At 37.4% G+C, this 26,783-nt stretch overlaps 1 protein-coding gene across 1 annotated transcript in view; it reads right to left on the reverse strand.

The window, feature by feature from the left end:
* Positions 1–2,574: 2,574 nt before the first annotated feature.
* Positions 2,575–26,783, reverse strand: part of TMC1 (transmembrane channel like 1) — a 119,689-nt gene continuing 95,480 nt past the window's right edge. The window contains exons 15-20 of the mRNA XM_053656415.1: positions 22,750–22,817; positions 17,735–17,974; positions 13,003–13,128; positions 9,416–9,494; positions 9,263–9,314; positions 2,575–2,635 (exon numbers count right to left, since the gene is read on the reverse strand). Coding sequence (XP_053512390.1) covers positions 2,613–2,635; positions 9,263–9,314; positions 9,416–9,494; positions 13,003–13,128; positions 17,735–17,974; positions 22,750–22,817 — 588 coding nt within the window. The 3' untranslated portion in view covers positions 2,575–2,612. The remainder of the gene's footprint in view (positions 2,636–9,262; positions 9,315–9,415; positions 9,495–13,002; positions 13,129–17,734; positions 17,975–22,749; positions 22,818–26,783) is intronic.

The raw sequence follows: 26,783 nt of genomic DNA on the forward strand, positions 1-26,783 counted from the left end.
CTATGACCACAGTGCTTACTACTAGCCCGCTCCCCCGTGATCTACACATACCTTTTGGAAGGGGCTGGTAAAACAAGTGAAATGGTCCAAGTTTCATCCAAGTTCATTGAGTTAAAAGCAGAGCTCCAGTTCACAACGGGCATTGGAAGGCTAGGCAGGGAAGCTGATGCAAAAAAAAACCCAAAAACCTATTCCTATTAACTCATCTACTGAAGAATGAAGATAGCAAGGGTTGTACCTCTAAGGCAACTGGGTGAACCATATGACAAGACTTGAGTTACCAATAACATTTCCAGACCTTGTCTGTATGAACTCTGGATCTGGTATTTGTAGGGACCCATCAGGATAAGAAAACAGGTTAAAATGATCTTCAATGTAGTTACGATTGTGTGTTCTTCTCAGAAGCCAAAGGAAATAATTCAAAGAATGTGTTAAACTATAGTTTCTCAGTTTTTCAATGAATGGTAAACCTCTCCAGTTAACTAAATTTCTTCTTTTGCATATATTTGTCAGAATTTATTTTTTATTCTTCTCAAAAAGTGGATGGTGCAGTCTGGTTTGTTTGTTTGCCATATAAATGTTCCCATGACTTTGATCATTAGATGTGGAAATAATGATATTGGAATAAACCATAATAATCAGAGCCCTTTTAGTGGAAGGCTATTTTCTGAATAGTCTGTTGTAAAACAGCTTTGGAAGTGGCATTGACTGTTCCAAATACATGCCCATATAGTAATGTGAAAATATTTTCAACAGCTGTCCAAAAACTGAAAGGGTGAAAATTTTTAAAAACACTTAACTTAAATCAACTGGGTAATTAAGTGAAATAAAAATCAAACTTACTTTTTAATTTATAGAAAGATCGAAACTTATAAAATGAGCCTCCATTCAAAAAGTACATTACCCTTGGGAGATGAAGTCCTTGGGGGATAGTTTTGCAACCCTCTTCATCTTCCTTATAAATAGATCAAGAACAAGGGAGTGTAATTTACAGGGTAAATTTGGCAGCACATGTAAACCAATTCTCTAATCTTATTACTACACAGTGCAAAAATGATCCAAGTAGAAATAGGCACTAGCTTTATTTAGTCATCTTCATTATAATCTAATGAGACAATAAAGTCAGCATATCAACAGATAATTCCATTTCTTACATCATAGTAATATCTTCATGCAGATAACAGAAGTTTTTGTTTCACAACACAGCTGCTGTAAGTTGAATTGATTCAATTTAATTAACGAGCATTTATTCAGTGCCTACCTGTGCACAGCACTATCCTAGGCATACAAAAGAGTTAGAAGATAAGATCCCTACTCATAGGAAGCTTACAATCTGGATAGGAACAATAATTCATGCATACAAGAAACAAGAAAGAACCATTACAATTCACAGGAAAGTCAATAAATTAATAAACTCTCAAAGATACTAGCATCCAAATAAAGACCATCAAGGGAGTGATACAATTGGGTATAAAGGCTAGTGTGGATAATTTGACCAGAGGAAGTAAGCCTTGAATTTGGTATGATGGAAGCGACGAGCATATGAACGATAGGGGAACAGGGTGGTCATTCTGTGGCCAGTAAAAGATAAAAAAGAAGGAGAAATTCAAAGACAAAGTAATAAAAGTAAGCAAGTCAATTGCAGGGAATGGCAGGCAAATTGGCTTACCTCTGGGAAAAGACTTGAGTTAGGAGATGTAACTGAAGTCACACAACAAGGCTGGCTAAGAGCACTGTTACTATTCAAAGTCGATTTAAACTTTAAATAAATAATAATGCTTCAACACATCTAGAAACTGAAGCCCCCCTCCCACAAGTGTGTGTTTTCCTACCCTTAACAAAAACAAAGGAAAATTAAACAATATGAGAGTCGACACTCAGGAGATACGATCACTGGAGGTTGAACGATCAGACTGATGAAATAGCAATCACTGACAGTGTCATTCTTCTTTTAACTCATAAAGAGATGGGTTGTCTAAGACCCACATACCTCCTCAACCCTCTGCTAATCCTGCCCCTAATTCACTTAGGTTATTTATTCTGAAACACCTATTTTGTTTCATATTAAACCCAGCAGCAAATGAAAAGGCCTTGGGTGCATCTTTGTGGAGGGTCATAGATGGGGAGACAAGAAGAAAAAAAGAAAAAACAAGGTGGTGGTTTCATAAAGTCAGTTAATGAGTGCTCATGATGAGTACTTTAGGAACATATTTCTAAACCTGGAAAAAGAGAGTAAAGTAGTCCTGTTCCCAAGCCAAGAAAACTAAGGCAGAAGAAATGTATAAAATGAAAGTCCATAATGAGCAAAAGGTTTCCAAATTAATCTGTTTTACTGAGTCACGCCCTCTTTTGAACTCAATTTCTCAAGGAAAGGGGTCCGAGGAGAAAATGGCAATGCAGGAACAAATGCTGAGTTTGGAATACGGTGGAGATCCTTCTTGCTGCATTAGGACTGGCGATGCCTTACTGACCAGTCTGATCTTGATAATCCGCCAGGGTTAGACCAGGAGAATAGCAGCTCCACAACGCTTTTCTCTGGGCCTTCACACACAGCACTGCTTTTAAACAGCAAAGCGAGGAGTACTTCTGGACCCCCAACATATCTTTGAAAGTTACTGACCACCAGCAGCTGCAGCTGTTAAAAATAAATAAATTAATTAATAATAAGAGAGAAAGAAGATAAAGAGAAAGCAAATTAAAATTTTGCTTTTGGTGTGCTTCCTGATTCTGAATGAGATACCCTGAAATCCGTATCTTCCAAAAGTGTTGTACATTGAGTTTTCTATTCAAAACAGTTCTTTATTTCTTATTTTATAAAATCCTCACCAATTCTAAAGACAGGAGAGTGAAAGTTTTTCTCTATTTGGAACATTTATTCATTACTGCTTATGTAATTAATATAGAAATTTATTCCTTTCAGATTTTTCCAATAAAATAATTCTTCATTAAAAAATATTTTTCAATGTTCAGTAGATATTAAGTAGGTATATACTGAGTGACTGTTATGTATAAAATTCTGTATTATCTCTTGACTTAACAACCATAAATAAGATACAGTCTCTGCCTTCACAAAGGATATATGGAATTTTAAGGACAAATTATAGAAAAAAGATCACACTATAGCATTACATTGTTATTTAAAATAATAAAGATAGCAATAAACCTTAAGTAGAATTCAGATCAAGAAGTCAGAACTTTTCACTCATCATTGTAAACATAATTGAATAATGTTTTGTTTTGTTTTTTAGATGGCAAGAGTGTAATTTATTTTATTTTTTATTTTTCAATTACAGTTTAGATTCAATATTATTTTCCTTTGGTTTGAGGTGTACAGCACAGTGGTTAGACAATCATGTGCTTTACAAGGTCCTCCCCCATTTGTCCAGTACACACCTGGCACCATACATAGTTATTACAATATTATTAACTACATTCCCTCTGATGTACTTTACATCCTTGTGACTATTTTGTAACTACCAATTTGTACTTCCTAATCCCTTCACCTTTTTTTCACCCAGCCTCCCAACTTTCCCCGCCTCTGCCAACCATCAGTCCGTCTTCTGTGTCTATGAGTTTGTTTCAATTTTCTTTGTTCGTTAATTCTGTCCTTTAGATTTCACATGTAACTGAAATCATACCGTGTTTGTCTTGCCCATTGTTATAGTCGCAATCTCAATCTCGAGCCAATACAAAAGCACTGCAGTTACATGCAACATACCTCCTTGAACTATTTGATGCCTACAGGAGACTCAATTAAGCTTTAGAGACACACACAGACTAAAGGTTAAGGTGTAGTAAAGGATATCCTGTGCAAAGGAAACCAAAATCAGGGATAGCTATACTGATATCATAGTTTAAGTCAAAACCTGTAACTCACACGTGGAATCTAATGCACAGCCTGAACTAACAAGGAAAATGGGGACAGACTCATAGATGGAGAGCAGGAGGAGAGCTGGTGGTGTGGGGGTGGGGAGGAGAAGTAAAGGTGTGGAGGGATTAAGCAAAAAGGAAAACGAACTCGTGGACATGGAAAACAGTGTGGTGACTGCTGTATGAGATGATATAAAGGGACTAAATGGTAACAGAAAAATACAATAAGATTAAATTTAAAAAGAAAAAGAAAATCTGTAACAAGAGACAAAAAAAGTCATTATATAATGATGAAGGAGACAATTCATCAAGAGGAGATAGTAATTGCAAGTGTTTATATACCTGACATCAAAACATTTACACATTTGTATAAATATATAAAGCAAATATTAACATCTGAAGGGAGAAATAGACAGTAATACAATAAGAGCAGGGGATTCCAATACCCCATTTTCAACAATGGATAGATCACCCAGACAGAAAATCAGTAAGGAAACATTGAAATTAAACTCCACATTAAATCAGATTGACTTTCAGACATACAGAGAACATTCCGGCCAACAGCAGAATATACATTCTTCACAAACACACATAAAACATTCTCCAAGATGTTAGGCCACAAAATAAGTCTTAATAAATTTAAGAAGACTGAAATCTTATCGAGCATCTTTTCCAAATACAATAGTATAAAACTAAAAATCAGTTACAAGAGGAAAACTGGAAAATTCACAAAAATGTAGAGATGAAACACATGCTCCTGAACAACCAATGGGTAAAGGGAGACATACAAAAAGTAAAAAAATAAATACTCCCTTGAGACAAATGAGAATGGAAACACAACATGCTAAAACTTATGGAATGTAGCACAAGCAGTTTTAAGAAGGAATTTATAATGATAAACACATTATGAAAAAAGAAAGATCTCAAGTAAACAACCAAACTTTGCACCTCAAGAAACTAGAAAAAAAAGAACTATCTAAGCTTAAAGATAGCAGAAAGGAGATTAAAAAGAGCTAATAAAAAAATAAAGACTAAAAATAACTCCTCATAAAAAATAAAAAATGAATAAGTTAACAGTAAAGAGAATTGTGAAATGCCAAGCACACACATATACACATAGTAAAACAAAAACAAAACAAAAACCCAAAACCTAAAAACACAATAGAAAAAGTCAATAAAAGTAAGAGCTTGTTTTTTTGAAAATATAAACAAAGTTGATAAACCTTTAGTTATACTAAGAAGAAAAGAGAGAAGACTCTAATAAATAAAAAATGAAGAGGAGACATTACAGTTGATAACAGACATATTAATGATTATAATAAACTACTCTGAACCATAAGCCAACAAAAAAGTTCAACAGAAAAAAATGATTTCTTAAATTCTTAGAATTATATAACCTACCAAGGCTGAATCATAACCAAATAGAAAATTTAAACAGATCAGTTACTAATAAGGAGATTCGATCAGTAGTCAAAAATCTCCCAACAAAGAGAAATCCAGGACCAGATGGCTTTACTGTTGAATCCCACAAAACACCTAAAGAAAAATTTATACCAATCCTTCTTAAACTCTTCCAAAAAATTGAAGAGGAGAATAACTCTTCCTACACTCATTTGACAAGACTAGCATTACTCTGATACCAAAGCTAGAAAAGGACTCTTCAAGAAAAGGAAATGACAGGTCAATATCCCTGATGAACATAGATGTAAGAATCCTCAAAAAAATGTTAGCAAACTAAATTCAACAGTACACTGAAAGGATCATATACCATGATCAAATGGGATTTATTCCTATGATTAAAGGATGGCTCAACAAATCAGTAAATGTTGCAAATCAATACATGTGAAACATCACATTAACAAAATGGTGGGGAAAAGTCATATAATTATCTCAATTAATGCAGAAAAAGCATCCAATACCTTTCATAATAAAAATGCTCAATAAATTTGATATAGAGGGAATATATATCAATGTAATAAAAGCCACATATGACAAGTCCACGGCTAATACCACATGCAAGAGTAAAAGGTTGAAAGCTTTCCCTCTAGATCAGGAGTAAGATAAGGATCCCCATTCTTACCACTTTTAGTCAACATAATACTGGAAGTTCTAGCCAGAGCAATTTTTTTCTTTTTTAAAAAGTGTTTATTGTATTTTTCCACTACCATTTAGTCCCTTTATACTGCTCTCAACCCAGCAATCACCACATTATTATCCATGTCCATGAGTCCTTTTTCCTTTTTGCTCAATTCCTTCTCCCACTAGCTGTCATCCTGCTAGCCAGAGAAATTAAAATAAAAATAAATAAATAAAAGGCATGGAAATCAGAAGGAAAGAACTAAAATTGTCCCTGTTTGCAGATAATATAATATTATATCTAGAAAACCTTAAAGACTCCACCAAAACACTGTTGGAACTACTAAACAAATGCAGTAAAGTTGCAGGATACAAAATCAGTATACAACAATCACTTACATTTTATATACTACAACAAACTATCAGAAATAAAGAAATTAAGAAGACAATCTCATTTACAATAGTATCAAAACTAATAAAATGCATAGGAATAAATTTACAGGGACAAAATAGCTGTACATTGTAAAGTGTAAGACATTAATTAAAGCAATTGAAAAATATGCAAATAAATACAAAGATATTCTATGTTAACAAACAATTAATATTGTGAAAATGTCTATACTACCAAAAGCTATCTACAAATTCAATGCAATCCCTACCAAAATTCCAAAGGTGTTTTTTTAACAACAGTGAAAAAAAACTAATCCTAAAATTTGTATGGAACCACAAAAGACTCCAAAAAAGCCAAAATGATCTTGAGAAAGAAAAAAGCTTGAGGCACCATACTTCCTAATCTCAAACAATATTACAATGCCATAGTCATCAAAACAGTATGGCATTGACACAAAAACAACACAAAGATTAATGGGACCTCTATGAGAGCCCAGAAATAAACACACACATATGGTTAATTAATTTTTGACAAGGTACCAAAAATACAAAATAAGGAATGGGTAATCAGTAAATGATGTTAGGAAACCTAGATATACACATGCAGATTAATAAAACTGAACCCATATATTATACTATACACAAAATAAACTCAAAATTATTAAAGATTTGAATGTAATATTTTAAACCATAAAAATCTCAGAACAAAACGTAGAGAAAAAGCTGCTTGACATTGGTCTGGGCAGAGATTTTTTTGATTTGACACCAAAAGCCAAGGCAGCAAGAGCAAAAATGAAAAAGTAGAACTACGTTAAACCAAAAAGCTTCTGCGTGGCAAACACAACTTACAGATGGGAGAAAATATTTGCTGGCTATATTAGCTGATAAGGGGTTAAATCTAAAATATACCAAGAACTCATACAAATCAATAGTAAAAAAACAAAGAACCCAATTTAAAAATGGCAAAGGACTTGAAAGGACCTTTTTTTTTCCCTAAAAAAGACATGTAAATAGCTAAAAGGTACATGAAAATGTGTTCAATATCACTAATCACCATAGAAATGAAAATGAAGACTGCAAGGAGATACCACTTCATACCTCTTAGAATGTCTGTTATCAAAAGGCAAGAATATCTGTTATCAAAGGCTATCAAAAGGCAAGAGGTAAATGCTGGTGAGGATGCTGAGAAAAGGGAACCCTGCTGCACTGTTGGTGGGAATGTAAACTGGTGCAGCCAGTACTGAAAACACTACTGAGGTTCCTCAAGAAATTAAATATACGAGTATCATACAATCCAGCAATCTCACTTCTGGCTACATAGCCAAAGGAAATGACATCATTAAATTGTATTCCCACATTCACTGTAGTATTATTCACAATAGCCAAGGTCTGGACACAACCTAAGTGTCCATTGATGGATGAATGAACCTAATGTATGTGTATGCATGTAATACACATAAATATACAACAATTAATAAGTCAATAATACAAGATGTGTTTCATATCCTCACAATGTAAACCTACTTCTGCCTGCCCCTTTTCCACGTGTGTGTATACACACACAAGGGAATGATATTCAGCCTTGTACAAGAAGGAAATTCTGCCATTTGTGACTGTATAGATGAAACTGGAGAACATTGTGCTAAGTGAAATAAGCCAGACAAGAGAAAGACAAACACTGTATTGTATCCCTTATACATGGACTCTACCAACAATGGACTTGAACTCAGAGAAACAGAGTAGAGTGGTGGCTGTCAGCGGCAGGGGGTGGGGGAAATAGGGGGTGAGAGGGTGTGAACTTCCAGTTATAATGAACAGGGTCTAAGGCTGTAAGGTTTAACATGGTAGCTACATATAATGATACTTCTTGCATAATTAAAATTTGCTAAGAGAGTAAAACATAAGTGTTCTCACACAAAAAGTAAAAGGGTAAATATGTGAAGGATGGATATGTTAATTCACTCGATGTTACGAATGTTTTCATAATGTATGTGCTTCTCAAATCATTACGTGTACACTTTAAATGTATTACCATTTACTTGTGAATTATATATCAATAAAACTGAAAAAACTTAAATGCAGTTAAAAAACAAGCAGCATAATAACAATAAAAAAGTAATCCAAGGATACAGCTGCACTCATTCCCGGGGCCACAGAGGCTAGCCACCCTGGAAGGAGAGCAATGCTCAAAGAACCACAGGAAACTGCAGCTCAGCCCCGACCACTTCTAATCTCAGGGCGCAAGTGGCCTAAAGCCGTATACACATACCACTCTCCTGTCCATCTGTGTGGACTAATAAATTTCTTTCTTTTTCTACTTAAACCAATTTGGGAGTTAGGCAAGAGGGGAAGAAAATCGGGGGTTAGGAATTATGAGGGAAAAGTTGAAAAAAGTTTTCACTCAACTTCTTTGGCATCACTTTTTCACATGGAAAGCAAAGTACGTAAGTAATTTTGACATGTAGATATATGCTTGATTCTAATATTTTAAAAATTAATGCGATTAAAAAGAAAGAAAGGTTAATGAATCAGAAAAGGCTTTGACGACCCAGGGTGGTGAGCTCAGAGGACCCGCATGGGATCTTCCCCGTGTATCCTTCTAGTTATAAAAATCGTCCAAAGAGCCTGCATTTATATCTGCTATTTGTATGTGACTATGTTGACTTTTTTCTATCTTCTGTCATTTTGCAAGATCACTTTTCTATCACTACTGCTAAATGTACATTCCTGGATTTTTCTTTCAGTTTTCTTTCTCCCACTGGGAAAAAATCCAAACCCCCTGGATGCCTGAGAAGGGCTGAAAAGGTAGACAGTAGGAATGTGGGATGATTGGCTTAGGGTAATAAGGCCACTCTGCATCAACTGGAGAAAGGAAGAACATGCTGTTGTCGGGGGAGATAACTGCCAACACAAACGTATCTCAAACCTGCTCGCGCAGCTGCCATTTTCTTGTTTCGCAATTTGTTTTCCAAAGCTTGCTACACAGGGAAAAAAGGAGAAAAAATACACATGAGATTTTTCTGGTGTTTTCTACTACTTTAATAAAAGCACTATTTCTATGAAATACGTTGTACCCTACCTGCTTCATCTTCCTTTGCAGATCCAGGTTTGCGGCCTTCTGGCCCTTTGCAGTGGAGTTAAGATAATAGATGGTCAAACTAAATTTAAAAAGTAATAAAATTTATGGTATTTTTCAGCTCCTCAATATTCTTCTTAAAACTTACATTAACTAAATCATAGCATGTTGGCACTGGGGACAGACTTAAAGCTATTTTTTACTCTAAACCTCTCATTTTGTAGATAAAAGTCCAGCTGAGGCGCAGGGAGGGGAAAAGCGCACTCAGCCACGCAGTGACTGTGAGTGGACCTGGGAGGCTGGGCCCCGGTCCTTTCCTCCTCTGTGGGTGGCTCTGTTCACTGCACACTGGGGCCTAATTTTAGACTCTTCTTGGAAATGTATTAGTATCCGTTTAAATTATAATTAAAAGTGACATTTGAAACTGATGTTAATGCCTTCAAGAGAATGGAATATCTACTGAAGCTTAGGGAATGTGTAGCATAAAAAGGAAGCTGATTTTTGGCCTTAAATCCCTTCCTTTGGCTTTTACAACTAAGAATATAATCCTCGTAGTCATAGTTAATTAACATAAATTTTCCCCATAGGAAATGTTGTTTGCATTTCTCCCCCCTTCAAAAAGAAAATGCTTTGTAAAGTAATATTCTTGGCTTTTATGTTAGACATTTAAATTTCTTGAAAGAATAAATGTCAGCCAAACATTGCTAAAAATTCAATGAGCTCATCTTTACTTAAAGCAAAACAAACAAATAAAGAAAGAAAACATGCAGAAAAAAAAGGTGACTGGTATTGCTCTTCATGGCAAATAACTAATACCGAACACATTTCCTCTGTGCAGCAACACGCCAGATTATATACTTTACGAGCCATCTGCTGCTAGCAGCACAATTACTGACACGGGTTAGCAGGGTCTGTTTATCTCTTACATGAGTGGCAGGAGTTTGAATGAAAGTACATACATGAAAGCAGCTGGTGCAATATCTGTGATGAAGTAGGTGCTCAACGAACATGTGTGTAAGGGTGTGGTATCAAAATAGCAAGACTTTCTGAGAGAACTGCCCAGAATTGGAGGGGGTACTCAAAGACCCCGTAAGTCATTTGCAGTTCCTAATTCTCTGTTTATTCTTCACATTTTTCTGTCTTGTGGTGCACCTTAAATGTGTATTCTTTATAAATCATTTTTAGTCTCCAAAGGAATAAAACTGGCTGCAGAGAACTAACCTAAACTCTATTCAGTGACCAAAACACATCTAAACTGATTTAATATGACCCACTGAGGAAATTCAAAATGCTTGTAACATGCAACATTCTCTAATTAAAGGTAATTAAAAAAAAAAAAAACAGGCCAATTGTTCAGGCCCCATAAAGTGGAACAAGAGACCTCAGGATCTGAAAAATAAAATCAGCAATAAACTGAAATTTGGGTTTTAGGTTAGAACCTCAAAACTAAAATCAGCCTTGTAGGACCTCTATTTGACCTTGTATCCTGCCTCTGGATGGGCAAATGATGACCTCTAGGGCTGCTCTGACTCCTGGCCTGTGCCCTATGGCCCATGAGCTAAGAATGGCTTTTACATTTTTAAATGGTTATATAAGACTTTACAAAATATCCTCAATTTCACCCCTTGGTCCACAAACCCTAAAATATCTACTCTCTGACCCTTTAAGAAAAATTGTACCCATCCTGGCTGTAGAGCATCCCTGACAAGTGGTTTCCAGCCCTTCAGAACATGCCCACTTATCCCAAACTCCATGTTTGGTGCTGCAACTGAGTGGAGGGAAGAAGAGGTGGGAAATAAGACATGGGTTCAAATTCACTCATTGGCCATTAGATTCCGGGAAGGTCTTCTTGTGCTATCAGTAATACGATCAGTGAGGCCAACTTCTTAAGGTTGTGCAGATGAGTCAATAATATAAGGATAGTGCCTGGAACAAAAAAGTGTTCATTCCTCTTCCACAGCTTATTAAACATTTCATTAGTGACATTGAAACAATGTTGCTTCTCTGCTTAAAAATAAATCTGTCTCCCAACTAGTTAAGAATATAGTCATAAAACCTGACATTTTGTAACTGTTTTTTAAAACATGACCTCATGCATACCACTAAAGGGCTTTGACTTTTAAAAGCTGCAGGGTGCCTAACGTGCTCTCAGAAGCTGCTGTACCATAAAGACACAGAGAAGGAAACATTACTACAAGGGCCATCTGGTGAAACACGCTGCATCCAGCTTGTCATTTTCTAACACGAGAGATTTACTATCAGATTCTAAATGCCACCTCTTGATCAAGGTTCTAGTATGTGATCGTGATCTGTCCAATAAGAATAAAAATTACCTAAGCTATAATAACTTATTATCTTAAAAACTAGGGTGGAATTTTGCAGAAAAATTTCATGTATCAAAATGAAACAGGTTGAGCCCATTTTCATCTAATTGAAAAACACTAGTCTCTAAAAAAAATAGTGACGTTTGACTGTTTAATTATCCCCACAGGCTATTAATTCTCCCTCAGAGAAGGCATCGTGGTGTAAAGAGAAGAATGCTGGATTTACTGTCAGTCCTACTTTACTATTTTGCTATATTCTCACCTAGGGAAGATCACTTCACCCCTCCAGGTCAGTTTCTTAATGCAGTCAGTTGAGGAATGTAACACGTGCCTTCGCTGATGTGGCTCGTGACCATGACCATCGCAAAGATGGTGGTAACGACTTGGCCCAGACCCAGCTCCTTTACTTCACATTACTGTGAGCTCCCTCACTACGGTCTCCTTGTTTTCCTGTTATCTAAATGAATCCAACCCTTGTATCAGCTTTGTTTCTGTAGCGTCCCTGAGGACGGTTTCATACTTGTCCTCCTTGACTCAGAGCTGTGGCAGTTCCAGACTTTCTACTTAGGAAGGTCTTGGGGAATGAAAGGGAGTCCTAGGGAGCTTTTCTTAGCTCTCGCATAGCAAGCATGTATTTTAACTAGAATGTAAGTTTACCTGCAGTGGCCAAGAGTCGGAAGCCAGTGAAAGGAACCTGGGAACAAAAGCTCCCTCCCAAGTTCCCCTTTACACATCACTTCTGACATTGAAGGGACAGACTGAGTGACCTGTCCTAGACTCGTCTGGTCTTCCGATTCTACCACTGTGGACACACAGTTATTGATGGCCTCCTAGGTACCAGGACAGGGTGAATTTTCAAAGACCCTTCAAGCCCTGACTCCCTAAAATACAGCACGTAGGACCCCCAAGAGGCATTTCACTCAAGGGCTCATCATTGCCGCGTGTTCACAGCCATCTGCTTTATGGAACAAGAGATGGGGACCAGGAGGCAGGGCTCGATGTGCTGATTAGATTTAGCATTTATGTTTCCCTTGCTTTAGCTGTTTACCAATAATTATTTTGGTTACTTGGGAACAAATCTTATCATCGTAGGCAGGCAAAAGCAGACACAGATGGCTGTGAATTATGTCCAACAGGATCAGAATATGGCTCATAAATTTTAGCCTCTCAGCACCATGTAAATCAGCACTGAACCCTTGGAGAGAGTGAGAGGGCAGAGAAAGCTGAGACGGAAAAGGAGCCAGGAAGAACAGGGAAAGCACATACGCCATCACCAAAATCACAGCGATGACCAGCCCAGGGTTAGTAAGCTGTCTCAAGATCTTTGCCATCCAGCTCGGGAAATCATGTTCCAGTGTCTCTCCAATGACTTCAAACATCCTATTTTTGCCACTGGAGGGAAAAAAAGAGAGAAGTGTATTTAAAATGTATGGAAAACTGTGTTTACAGTAAAACACACACACACACACACACACACACACACACACACCTACAGGCAACCTTTTGCAAACACTGCCTAAGTACTCTTTCAGATTGGGAATCTGATGTTTTACTCTAATTCCTGATAGTTATCTCATATTGTCAACACATGAATAAGATATGATACATTTTATCCCAACATAAACACAATCAGAGCACGTAGGAAATTCATCACAGTACTGGGAGACACATTTTAAGGGCTGCATTTCTAAGATTTTGATAGAAATATGTTTTATAAATAACTCATTAGTCTTCCCCTTGGCCAACTCTTTTCGTAGGAGAATACTCTCTTTGGGTTGAACAAACAACACACTCAGTTTTTCTTTTAGCCTTGCAATGAGCACCAGGAATGGCATAACAGAATCAAACCCATAAAGAATCCAGTACACCCTTCCATGCGATAGACGCTGTCTCGTTCTCCACCGAACCTCTTTCATGAGACCTATTAATAGGTAATGACACTGAATGCTGAGCCCTCTCTTTCTCAGTATTTCTTCTGGACAGGTCTTAAAAGTGCCAACTCAGTTCCACCATTAGGAACATAAAATAAGAACAGAAGGATAAATAAGTCTTAAAAGCAAAGGTCCTAAATGGGCTTGTTCTCAGGCTATTAAAATAAGACCCAAACCCTACAAACTAGAAAAATGAAAGCAGATATCTGTCTTAACTTAGTACATAATATTAAAATTATAAAGTAATATCCATCCTGCTAAGTTATCTTTGTTATGCATTTTGATTTTACTGTGGAAATATGTTATTTTCAGAAAAGATGAGAGGTTGTTTATCATCAAGTTTTATATATCATCAGAATAAAACTTGGCCTAACATTTAATATACTATTTTGGATTTACTTCTTTTTCATCTTTAAACATTCTCAATTACTAAATGATCATGATCCACAAAGTCCAGATCAATGTTTATTCTCATGAACTAATAATGTCTTTCAATAAATTAAGACCGACTCCAAGTATTTTGTTAGGAGTTGCTGGACTACAGAAGTATAAAGTTGGCTTCGCAAATTATAGATCTACACACTAGTTACAAAAAACATATGATATGTAAAGGAGAATGAAGTTGATGGATAATTTAAGGTTATATCAACTTATTCCACTAAAGTTTCTTCATCTATTCGAACTGACCATCCTCCGAGCCATATGGGATACAGCCAGCATTAGAAGTTAAGCAAGGAAGAGAGAAGATCAGGCAATCTCCCCTCCCTGCTCCAGGCTGTCCAGCTGTGCTAATGAATGTGGTTAGAGTGGGGGGACTGGAATTTTACAGAATAATCCCTACCCATAAAAGTCTTCTCTGCATCACAGCATGTCTCAAATGCAAAGTTATTGGCAACTCTGGGGACTCTCAGATAACTTTTCTGGATCAGGTCTCTAATCAAGAATCGCTCTCTCTTAATTTTACACAAACTGTAGAAGCATCTATAAATCTTTGGCAATCCCTTTTGCCAACTGGTTAGCCAACATATGCCCCTTCACAGGATTCCCAGGCAGACTTTCCAGGCTACTGTGACTATACAGCATTTACCCTGTAGTTTTCCTGTAGCTACACCTGCTCCACCCTAGTTAGAACGGTCTGTGAGCAGGCCTGTCTACCCAGTCAGACTGAGAGCTCCACAGGACCAGAATCTATGCCCAACTTAACCCCACATCTCACCTAGTGTTTAGTGCACAGTAAGAAGTCATTATGCACTCATTAATTCAAGTTATTGGCTAACATTCTACTGGGTTCTGGACTCATAGAGATGAAAATATTCCCAACCTCTAGAAGTCAGCTACACTATTAAGAAAAATAGTCACATAGAGTAGAACTGAAAATAAGTAATGTGATAACAGTGTCACAATGTAATATAAACCTAAACATATTGTATGATCCCAGTTATTGTTCAAATCTATATAAAAGGAAAACTAGAATACAAAATGTCAAAATGTTGAGAGTTGTTATTTCAGGGCTTCATGGGTTATGGGTAGTGTTTATTTTCCTGTGAAAATGTTTCCACAATTCCCAGGTTTTCTAGTACAAACACATAACACCTTTGCAATAGGATGAAAATGCATAAAAACATAATTACCATAATGTTGGCAGAGAGAGGTATGAAACCTATAAAACTAGAAATTGTTCATGTTATTAGTGAGGGGCTGGGAGAGAAATATCAAGTGTCAGGAAATATGGTGGAGCGATTAGAATTTTCTTCATCTGAACACCAGAGAAATCGTTTTTTAAATTACTGAACTCTTTAAAGTAAATCACTAAATAGTGTACTAAAATAATTTGGGGGGAGATTCTCTCTCCCTAACCAGCTCTTGTGAAAACAGAACAAGCCAAACGATCTCATCAAATTGCTTTGCAGAATGGCTCTTCTAAGGCATCACAGCCGCCGTACCCCAAAACACGCCTACATCTAGGAGCAGCTGGCTGGCACGGTGGTGTCTCCGTCATCCCACTGCAGGTGCATGTCGGCCTACTGGCTGCCTACCCAGGGACGAGGAAGGGTCAGACAGCCTTCACTCGGCAGGCTGGGCAAGCCACCTCAAACTCAGGGTCCCTAAGGGTGGCAAGTCATGAAGCTCCTTCTATGACATGGTCTTTCTACTTATTTCTAGGGCTGAACAACCCTTGTAAGCTTTTGAGTCCAAACAAATTAAAAAGTATACATTTCTTTGCCCCTAAAATGAGAAAACTGACAAGGAAAAAAAACTCTGTAAATAGAATAGAGATAACTTCTTCCCTAATACTTTATTAAAAATATTTAAATTTTCTTGATCTCAAAATAGTGATATATAGTTAGTAATTTTGTCTAAGTGTGCCATTAGAAAATACTTGGTCATAAATCATTCATTAAAATCATGGTAACCCATATAGAGGTGGAGGCAGAGGAGTTAGAGCTCAAAAATAAAAAAATTCTGCACTCACTGTACATGTTTAGCTCAATGATATTTTTAATGTGAATGTACCTATATATGTTCCTTTTCTATGTTTTTCTGAAAAGGATCAATTTCCAATTAAAGAGTTAAAAAGCACACCTAAAACTTACCCTGGATATTTAGCTGTGTGGATAATTAATAGTTAACTGGCCCTGGCTGGTGTGGTTTGGTGGACTGAGCAAGGGCTACAAACCAAAGGGTCACAAGTTTGATTCCCATCAGAACACAGGCCTGGGTTGTGGGCCAGGTCCCTAATAAGGGATGTGCAGGAAGCAACCACACATTGATATTTTTCTACTGCTCTTTCTCCTTCCCTTCCCCTCTTTCTAAAAATAAATGAATAAAATGTTTTTAAAAAAAACAGTAAACTGAAGCCTCTGCATGTCTTATCTCTTGAACTTTGTACTCTGAAATTTATCCAGGATTTATTAACACCCTCAAGACTGCAATTTCATATTCAGTCTCCAGATGTCACTCTCTGCATTATTTATTTCAGCCCACTGGAACGGGGGTTGTGGGGAGAATGAACAGGACTTGTCAACATCGGCTTCCTGAATTGACAGAACTCTGGCTGTTTTTGCCCTATCTGCTGGCTTAAGATTTTCTTTCTTGTCCAATAAAGCAATAATAATTTGAACAATAGTGAAAATACCTTTTTTATAATTAAGTCAAAGGGCAACAAATCTTTTGACTTGAATTTAGTAACTTGGGTCTGATAGCATGATGCGTAAGTTATATGTGGCCAACTTTACATCACGGTTGTCATTCACATGGCTTTTCACACTTATATTTTCTTTACTAAAAAGAATAAATAACTCAAGTGTATGCTGCTCAGTGACTCAACATGCAGAGATTTGGGAGACTTGTGGTAGATTCATCCCTTTCTGGAATGAAATCTCAATCTCCCACATCCTGGGGACTCTACCTCCTTGATGAATGTCAGAGAGAGAACTATGTCATAGAGAACCACAGAAAGTACACTTCCAGTTTGGATCAAAGGGGCTTCTGCACTCTTTGTTACTGCTTGAGTGATACATCCTTGTTATTTAAGGAGAATATATGGGAGAAACAGCTTTAATATTGTACAGGCATATAGAATTTTGGATTATAAACTGTGAAATCTGCTTTATATTACTATCTAATAATGATCCATGTCCTAAGTAGCATGGGGATAGTATACTATATTTATTTATTTTTATATTTTACTTTTTCAATATTTTGGTCCACATGAAACATAGCAATGGCTTCAAATGTCTGGATGTGAAGGCCTAGCATCAGGAAAGCGTTCACAGCTAGTCTAGCTCTTTGCTGTCTCCTTATATGGAAATAGCTCAGATTAATTGTCCATATGTTACCCAGGCAGAGCCTGGACCCATTAAATTGTTTCCCCTTTTGTGATTCCCAAATAAGAAAATAGATGGAATCTCCATGACATAGAATGAACCTGGATACCCAAAGGATCTTACCCTACATACTAAAATGCCATTCTTTGAAAAAAAAATAATAAGCATACAATGATGGACCATTCTTACTTCTATGCCTGAAAGAAATCTATGCCCGAATGGAATTTCAAAGACAAGAACCTGAAAGGGCCACAGTCAAAAGATGGCGGAAGGGATACGATCATGTACAGGACGGGCATGGTGGACAGGAAGAGGATGAGCAAGAGCATGCCCAGGTAGAAATTATTCGATCTGGAAGCCTTGAAGACTCTGGCCTCGGGAACGTTGCAGCACATCACGGCCCAGCCCTGGAAGTACATGGATGTGTGGAGTCGAAGGATATTGATGCCCGGGAGGCTGGGAGCAAAGAAAGAGCCCATCCTAGAAAGGAAAACAGAACTCCGATCAACTCAGTCTTCACGCCAGAACAAGGCCACGCAGCCCCTGTTTATTTCACATCATGCTTACCAGCCAAGGGCAGACAATGTATTGTCAGCTTCAACCACACAAGTCCTTTTTATAAATAAGTGTCACTAATCTACTTCCATCTTCTGTACACACTTTGCCAACTCCTCATTATTATAGGTATTATACACATAATTTCTTCATAGAAGTTACGTAGATCATTAATCATATCTACTATCATTAGTAAATTTAAATTACAACACAGTAAACTATACACGTATTACATTTGTGTTCTTTCTGTTTTTTACTTTTAAAATAAACAATTTCCCTAGTACTCATATTATTGATTAATATAGCCAAAAATTAACTTTTTAATAATTGATCCTTAAACCACTCATTCTATTCAAATGAACTGCACATTTGGATTAATTACTTTTGTCATGGCTAATGAATTTTTGTGTAATAAAAGAAGAAAAAATTAAGCCTTTCTTTTTCTGTTGCTGCTTTCTCCTTGTAGCTGCTGTGGTGTTCTAGAGCTGAAGAGAATGATGTATTTGTGTCTAATATGCTGTGTTTTGCTGGGGTCCTGCAGCAAGCTTTATGTGTTTTTAAGGTGAAAATTCAACACATCATTTAATTTAGTTCATCTGTTTATATTTTTACTTTATTTTGTCCTGGAAATCCACTGCTTTGTACATCAGACTTAGAAAAAGTATTTTTAAATGCTATTTTTAAACAAGAGCTACTTTGGTGAAGTCATTCTTACTTGATGGCTTCATTGGTTTTTGCAACAAAATACATTTAAATTTTCTCTGATGAGAACATCCATTGGTACCATAAAACCAAATTAATAGCAATTAATTAGTCCAAACCCAGAGGTTTTAGATATTACTTATTTTTGAAATTTAAACAAAATCCTATTTTTAAAACTGTCCCAACTGTAGTAAAGCTCTCAATATTTTTAATTAGGATGAACATTTTAACCAATCCATTGCAAATTTTGGTATATTATTTGGGTGGGGGGGAGTTCAATTAGAAGAAGAAATTAGTTTTTGCTATAACTGAACTTGTGCAACCCAACATTAAACTGTTTCATTGAAAAGTGGAGTCTTGTCACAGTTCAGGTTGTCTAGTTGATAGGATGCTACACAACAAATCTGAATGATATTTAAACATGCTGAATTGACCAAAAATATTATAGGAAGGTAAGCTATCTTTTTTAAAAATGGTATAGATTTTAGGTGACGATGCTCTGCCCATGAAGGTTTATCAGTGGTTTGAGATGTCAATACTGGGGGAGGCTGTTCATGTACATGGGAAGGGGTATACAAGGGCTTTGCACTTTCTACCCAATTTTCTTGTGAATCTAAAACTTCTCTGAGGTATAAACTTTATTAATTAAAAAGACTGGAGCATAAACTTTAGAATAACACAGTGTTTCTTGTTTACAGAACAGCAAGAGAGAACTTGGAACCCCAAAATGTGACTGAGTGAGTGAGTGAGTGAGTGAGTGAGTGAGAGTCACAGATGAGGGTCAGAATCACAAAGCACTGGACTCTGTCCCCAAGTGCTAATATTCATCATGAGATGTGCTTCTGAATGATGATGCTCTAGCCCTCCTAAAAGTCAGGTTGGCCATGCAATTTTTTTTCTGGCAACTAAATTTTTTTAAAAATGGGGGTATCTCACTGCTGGGTGGAAACTCTAAGGGCCCTGTGTGGTTTTGCTCTCTTTCCTCTCTGTTGCTCTGACCAGCAATGTTCCAGGTGGATCCTGCTCAGCCTGTCTAGGACTACAAGTAAGGGCAACTTACAAGAGCAGAGCCTCTATCAACCCCCATGAGACCTTCAGAATAAATAAGTAAGCATTTCCTTTTGTATGATTTGGGGCTGTGTTTCATTGCTACACAACCCAGTCTGTCCTGGGACATAATTTTGTACATAATTCAAGATCAAGACTTGCCCAAAGTCACATATATTTGCACATATACATATCCATGCATCATTTGTATGCATATATATGTATACACATATGTATGTGCATCTGTGGCATTTATTTATCTGTAGATAAATGAATTCAAAATTTTCAAAATGACTATCGCATAGGCATTTTGAACAAATGACACAAGAGCCATAACCTAGAAAAACAGGTCCTGGCACAGCGATATCTGAACCTTAATGCTCACCCCATCTTTGTTCAGGACTCACTGAACAGCGTGGATCACTAAGTCCCTTACCCAGACTTGATCCCATCATCTGTCAGACAAAGATCATTGTAATACCTGAGCTTGATAAAATGCTTTTATTCCAAGAAGATCAAAGCAAATGAAAGTGTCTTTTATTTAGCTCTTCTTATTACTCCAGTGACATGGTATGTGTCAGGTAAATTATTCACGTGTGATCAACTGAGAAAATGAGGTACCCAGAGATGACGAGACTGGCTGGCTGGTGCGCAATGAGACAGTGTCGGAGCCATGTCCAAACCCATCTTCTGTCTCACTGTGTGTCCTCTGCTGTCTCTACACCCTACTGTGACCGAGAGAATCCATGCTTTCCCCATTTAAAAGCATGATTACAAAAGTCTATGCTGTCCATTTTAAAAATAAATGTGTAATACAATGATTTACTGGTCATTTTATCCCATTCAAAACAAAATGGATTTTTACCTATAAATGTTTCACCTTAATAATTAGTGTAAGAAACCTCCACTACTTAGGAAGTCCTAAAGCAGCAACGTCTCCAGTCACAAACTAATGGCAAATGGATACAAGTCACCATACTCTTGATTGTAGCAGATGGCCAAACTCAGTTTTCAGATACTCATGCCCCAAGAAACCATAGATGACCATGTATGGGTACCGTTGTGCAGGAGAGTTTACTAACATTAGATTATACTGCACTCAACTCCCTCACCAAGTTTCTGGGAGTTAAGAAAAGAGAATTTTTACAAAGTGTGTACCTACAGGTGAGCAACAGCTCTTTTGCTTCTAGAACACTGGTAAGTGTCTATCTTTGTACACTCAAAAAGCACAGTCACTCTCTAGAGTCTTCAGCCAAATCAGAAGCCAGACCTGATCAATCGCTGAAGGATGAATACATAGAAAGTGGCAGTGCAGTGGTACTGCAGAGATGTTCTACTGGATCTGTCTGTGAGAAAACTGGAGGTTTGTAGGTATTTAAGGATGTTAACAGGAACAATGGTGTTATGCAGAAACAGTTGGAAAATCACAAGTGAAACCGATCAGGAAAGCCATTACAACAGCTCTCCTGATAATGAAAATGAATTTCGAGGCAAATCTGTGGTCTAAATTCTGAAAGAACAAAAAAGAGACATGTAACATATGGCTGCACAAATGGCACCCTCCAGGCTTGAGGGATTTATGGCACTGTGCAAGAGCCAGGGAGTTTTCAAACTGATATAGCACAGTGGTTTCTCATTATCCCAGGAGTGATGTTAGCCACTTTTCTGCCATGACAGCAGAATCCTCTCCAGGAAATGAGAGATCCAGAACCCTCAGAAGCGGCTTCCTTTACTCTCTGTTAGTAGTCATATGTGGGGCCACCTTGACTTTCCTCCCTGCTTGGAGAATTAAGGATGCATTTCACTCCTTCATGACACTCTGTACACAGGAGCTATATCTTTCAAATTTTGCCAAGAAGTACACTTTAAAATATATCTTACAATAGCTAATCTTTTTATAGTCTTTTCTTCACATTGACTGATCTAATGAGGCCCAGGAATTTGACGGGCCCCATGGAAGGACAAGAGGGCCTTTGACTGTATGGCCTTTATGTTACTAAAACAAAATAATTTTAACATTTGCAGAGAGGTCCAGCTTCACAGAGGTTTAACAATTCAGGCCAGCTGGGGTTGAAAGATTTGAGTAACATAGGATGCTTGTGCAAAAACTGAACCGAGTAACTAGTCCCTGTATATCAGACAAGAGTGTGGTCCTATGTTAGACATGTACTAACAAGATAGAGAAGCTCGCTGTAACTGCTTGTGGGTTGGGCTGTTTTAGCAAAGAGTGACAGATTTCTAAGACACATGGTCCCCAGATGAATTGCACACTGTGATTCCGTTTTTAAACTCAAAAACAGTTTCTGCTGTACCAACTCATCTTAACCTGTCAAGGTTCACAGGGAGAATGTTTTCATTTAATAAAAGATATGACAATTCTTTGAACATCAAAAGGAATAATTCTGGTGTGCAAATGACCCTGTGAAACAAGTTCCAAAATAAAGATTCTATTTTTAACTTGATCTTCCTACCATACATGTTTCATCTCTATAAACTATTGGATTTGGTAACATACTAGTTTTTAAAGTAACTATAAGTTGTATTTTAAATATATTCAATAGTGATAATGAGATAAAGTTTCTCAGAGAGACCTCACATAAATTTATTTCATACCTCACATGTAGTAACGTGATCATTAATGTTTCGCTGTTGCACTCTAGTGTTACAGAATATAAAATATAAAACGCCTTTGAATAATATACCAACCAGCACATAGATGCCCCATCGTTTGATGAAGAAGTGCTCTACAAAACAGGCAGATGCCTTTGAGAACCAAGATTGAAGATTTGAAAAAGAAAAAAGCTGACTACTCATAGCCATCCACTCTGCAGAGGTGGGTGCTGACTTGGACACAGAGTGTGGTCTCCTCCGACACTGGGCCACAGCGCTTTATGCAACAATGACCTTGGAGGCCTCCCCAGAAGTGGTACACTACCCCACGGCTGGCCTACCAGATCATGCCTTGGTTGAAGATGAGAGCGAGGACGTTGCCACTGATATCAAATTCGGTGTATGACGGCTAGAAGAGACACAGACATTCATTGGATTAGTATCTCAAAGGGTGAATATTGAAAGCCAAGCATTTCATGTTTCTGCATAGGTGTGGCTACGCTCTCAACTACTTTCTTGTAGCAACAATACCAGAATCATCAATATAACAAATAATTAGCAATAAACAAAATAGTGAAGCACTCTTTTAACATAGTAAGACTCATTTTAAAATGCCGTGCAAGTGTGGTAAGAAAGGCTCTTACACGCTGCTGGGGAAAGTAAATATCAAAACAGCCCTTTAGAAAAGCAATTTGATGATACATATTAAAAGCTTTGAAAACTTCATCATCGTTGACCCTGTTAACTCTACTTCTTGAAATTTGTTTTAACAAAGTAATCTTAAATGTTGAAAAATTTGAACAAGCAGAGATAAAATTATCTAAACGTCTAACATTGGTTAAGTCAGAACAATACACATTGATTAAGTAAATATAGCCAATGATGAAAGTGCTATAGACTTGTATATTATGACTTATAACTAATTATATCACTGTTCAAAGAATATTTACATACACAAGAGAAAACTATATATATACATTTTTTAATTTATTGATTTGAGAGAGAAACATTAATTTGTTGCTCCACTTATTTATGCATTCTTCAGTTGATTCTTGCATGTGCCCTGACCTGGGATCGAACTCACAACCTTAGCACATGAGCACAACACACTGTAACCAACCGAGCTACCTAGCCAGGGTCAAAAAAAACTATGTTAACATTAAACAAAAAATACATAAAATTATACATTCATTAATTTTAGCAACTTCATGTGAAACTATGCATAAAGAATACAGATGAAAGTATTGGCCAAAATTGATAGCTATTTTTATGTCGGTGATAGATTTTCCTCAAGTTTTGCAGATTGCAAAATATTTTCAATAAAAATATGTAAATTTTTACAATAAAGTAAATGTAGAGAAGTACAAGACAAGTTAAAGAGGTTTTTTACTCAATGTGCAGTGTGTGTCTCCTAGACACGACCAACTTGCTTGTGGCAGCGGGGCCAGGCTGTTCTTTGTGCGGACGGGCCATCAGTAGGAACTGAGGTACGTGTCTGTCCTAGGGTGGCCCGTCCAAAGGCTTCCTGGTGACATAGTAGGCATTTTAGAAGGAAAGCTTCTATTAATGGGATTAATGCTAATGAGCAAAGGCAAAAAATTCTGCTTCTAATTAGTATAAAATAGAGAATAGTCAGGTAGGAGACTGTGTAAATGACACTAAGAGAACAGAAAAAAATAGAAAGTGAGAATACCAAGAGGCCAAGAGGGTGGCAGGTCTTATCACCGTCCCAAACCCTGACATATGAATGTGTGACTTCAGACCACATGTAGCCTCATAATAACTCCCTCCACGACATGCACACACAACACATACACAACGGAGGCCAAACGTGCCTCTGTTCTCCCCAAACCAAAGAACCCAAGCATATATTTGTAAGAAGATAGAACAGGTCTCTGATTTGGAACTCCAACAAAATTATTACAATATTCGACTGCTTTACTCAGGAATTCTTGAATCTAGGTCAACTTCATCACCTTCACGAAAAGCAGTGGTACTCTCCTAGTCAACTGAAATACATGGGCAATGTGTCTCATTAACCGATTCAAGAAGAAACCAGCAATAATGGCATAATAAGAATGGTTAAATATCATGAAAAAATGATATGGAATGAAATAATATGTAGCCCTATTACATAAGGCAAGACAAAGATAACCTAGATGATTTCACTCAAGATACGGCTAAAATATATACAAAGCATTTCACTCACTTGTCAAATTATTTAAACCCGTAAAATTTATAAAAGGCAAAAAGAAAATTTTTATTGACAGTTTTTATCCTGAAGTCAACAATAAAAACAAATGTAGCCCCCATGGAGAAAAATAAATTACTTCTAATCACGAATGACATTAATTCTGAGTCTTTTCTGCTTCCCCAGGAGCTCTTTGCTCTGGACCATCTATTCTTCCCTCCTGAAGCCCTGTGTGGTCACAGAACACATCTGACAAATGCCCAGCCAGGTGACCTGACACATCTGTGGACTTAGAGCAGGTCTGCTCTCTGTCCGTTCCAAAATCAGACCTCACACTTTGGCCTTAGAATACCATCATGACTCAGCCCGCCAAATTACAGAAAATGAAAAAAAACCCAACCTTTCAGAAGTGCTTTATTCTTACGAGCACACAAACCTCTTAAAGGTCATTTGAGATAAGCTATTTTTATTACCAGGTGACTAAAAAAGCCCAAAGAACAGCCAGGGAACCCCTGCCTCTGTCTGCAGCAGGGGCATCTGAAGGAATGAATGTTTCGATGCACAAACTGACCCCATGCAGATGCAGGGAATAGGGCAGCCCTGCTGTAGCAGGTGATTTTGTGATGCAGGGATGGAGCCCTGAGGATAAGGCTGCCCCACCACTTCCTAGCTGGGTGAACTGGGCCAGTCGCTCATCTCTTTAGGCCTCAGTTTCCTCACAGATAAATTTATGAAACCAATTAGACTGGGGGTTGGCACACCATGGCCCATGATCCAAATCTGGATTGCCGTCTGTTTTTGTAAATAAAGTTTTATTAGAATACGGCTACATTCATTCATTTATGTATTTCCTGTAGCTGTTTGGGACTAAAGCAAGAAAGTTTAGCAGTTACAATGAAGCCATATGGCTTGCTGAAAGAAAAACAAAACAAAGCCTACTTTCCTCTACTACTGCATTCTATCACAATACTTCTGACACAGGTGTGAGGATTCCCCGTGCCCCATACCAAGCATTTCTCCAGTTCTCTGTAGACATCAGCTGGATGTCTACAATTTAATCAATTATGACACTAAGTGTCTAGAGTCAGGGCAAGACCCACAGGTTAAGGTCTCAGTTCACAAGGTACCTGTCATAAGTTCAGCTTGTCACCTGTGCTGATTGGCTATAAATTGAAGATTCCCACAACTGATTTGTTGATTTTCTAGAACAACTTATGAAACTGAGGAAAAACAGTTTACTTACTAGATTTCTGGTATATTACATGAGGAGACATCTCAGAAACAGCCAATGGAAGAGATGCACAGGGAAAGGCATGTGCAAAGGGGCACAGAGGTTCCATGCCCGCTCCTGGGGCACCTCCCTCCCGGCACCTCCGTATTTGCAGCAACCCAGAAGCTCTCTGAACCCCACAGTTCCGGGAATTTCATGCAGACTTCACGAATAGGCATCATCAACTATTAACTAACTCGTCCTCCAGCCCCTCTGCTCCACCTGGAGGATGGGGGAAGAAACTGAAAATCTCAAGCTTCTAATCATGGCTTGGACTTTCTGGTGACCAGCCCCCATCCTGAAGCTACCCAAGTCCATCAAGAGTTGCTTCATTAGAACCAAAAACAACCTATCACGCAAAAAGTTCCAAGGAATGTAGGAGCTCTGTGTCAGGAACTATGTCAAAGACCAAATGTTAGAGCAAAAGACATTCCTAGCACCTTTATTGCTTAGGAAACTACAAATGTATTAGGAGCTTGGAACGAACACCAAAATAGATATGTCTCATTATATCGCAGTAGCACACTGGCTAGAGCTAAAGCATTATGCAGCCCCTCATAAAGAAAGTTTGACAGCTTCTAAACAGAATAATTTCTAAAATCCCATTCTAATCTAAAATATATAATTGGTTGGAGCTTAGACCCAGGTATTAAAGAATTGCTTTTCTGTACACACCTTTGAAATGGAATTTAATACTGCAGACATGAAACTCAGAAACTCCCACTATAAAAATAAGACAAATGTAAGACATCAACCCACACCCACACACACGCAGTATAAAATTCAATACTGATTCTTTCAGAGGTGGATTTTTTAAGCATGTGATTTAATTTCAGTTTAAAATTTTTAAGCAGTATTTTAATAATAATTGTGCAAATCAATTTACAATGTGTTTGTTTAATTGCCTCTAAAAT

The sequence above is a fragment of the Artibeus jamaicensis genome, unplaced genomic scaffold (assembly GCF_021234435.1).
Source record: "Artibeus jamaicensis isolate MK-2021 breed Jamaican fruit bat unplaced genomic scaffold, CSHL_Jam_final scaffold_1964, whole genome shotgun sequence".
Taxonomy (NCBI): Eukaryota; Metazoa; Chordata; class Mammalia; order Chiroptera; family Phyllostomidae; genus Artibeus; species Artibeus jamaicensis.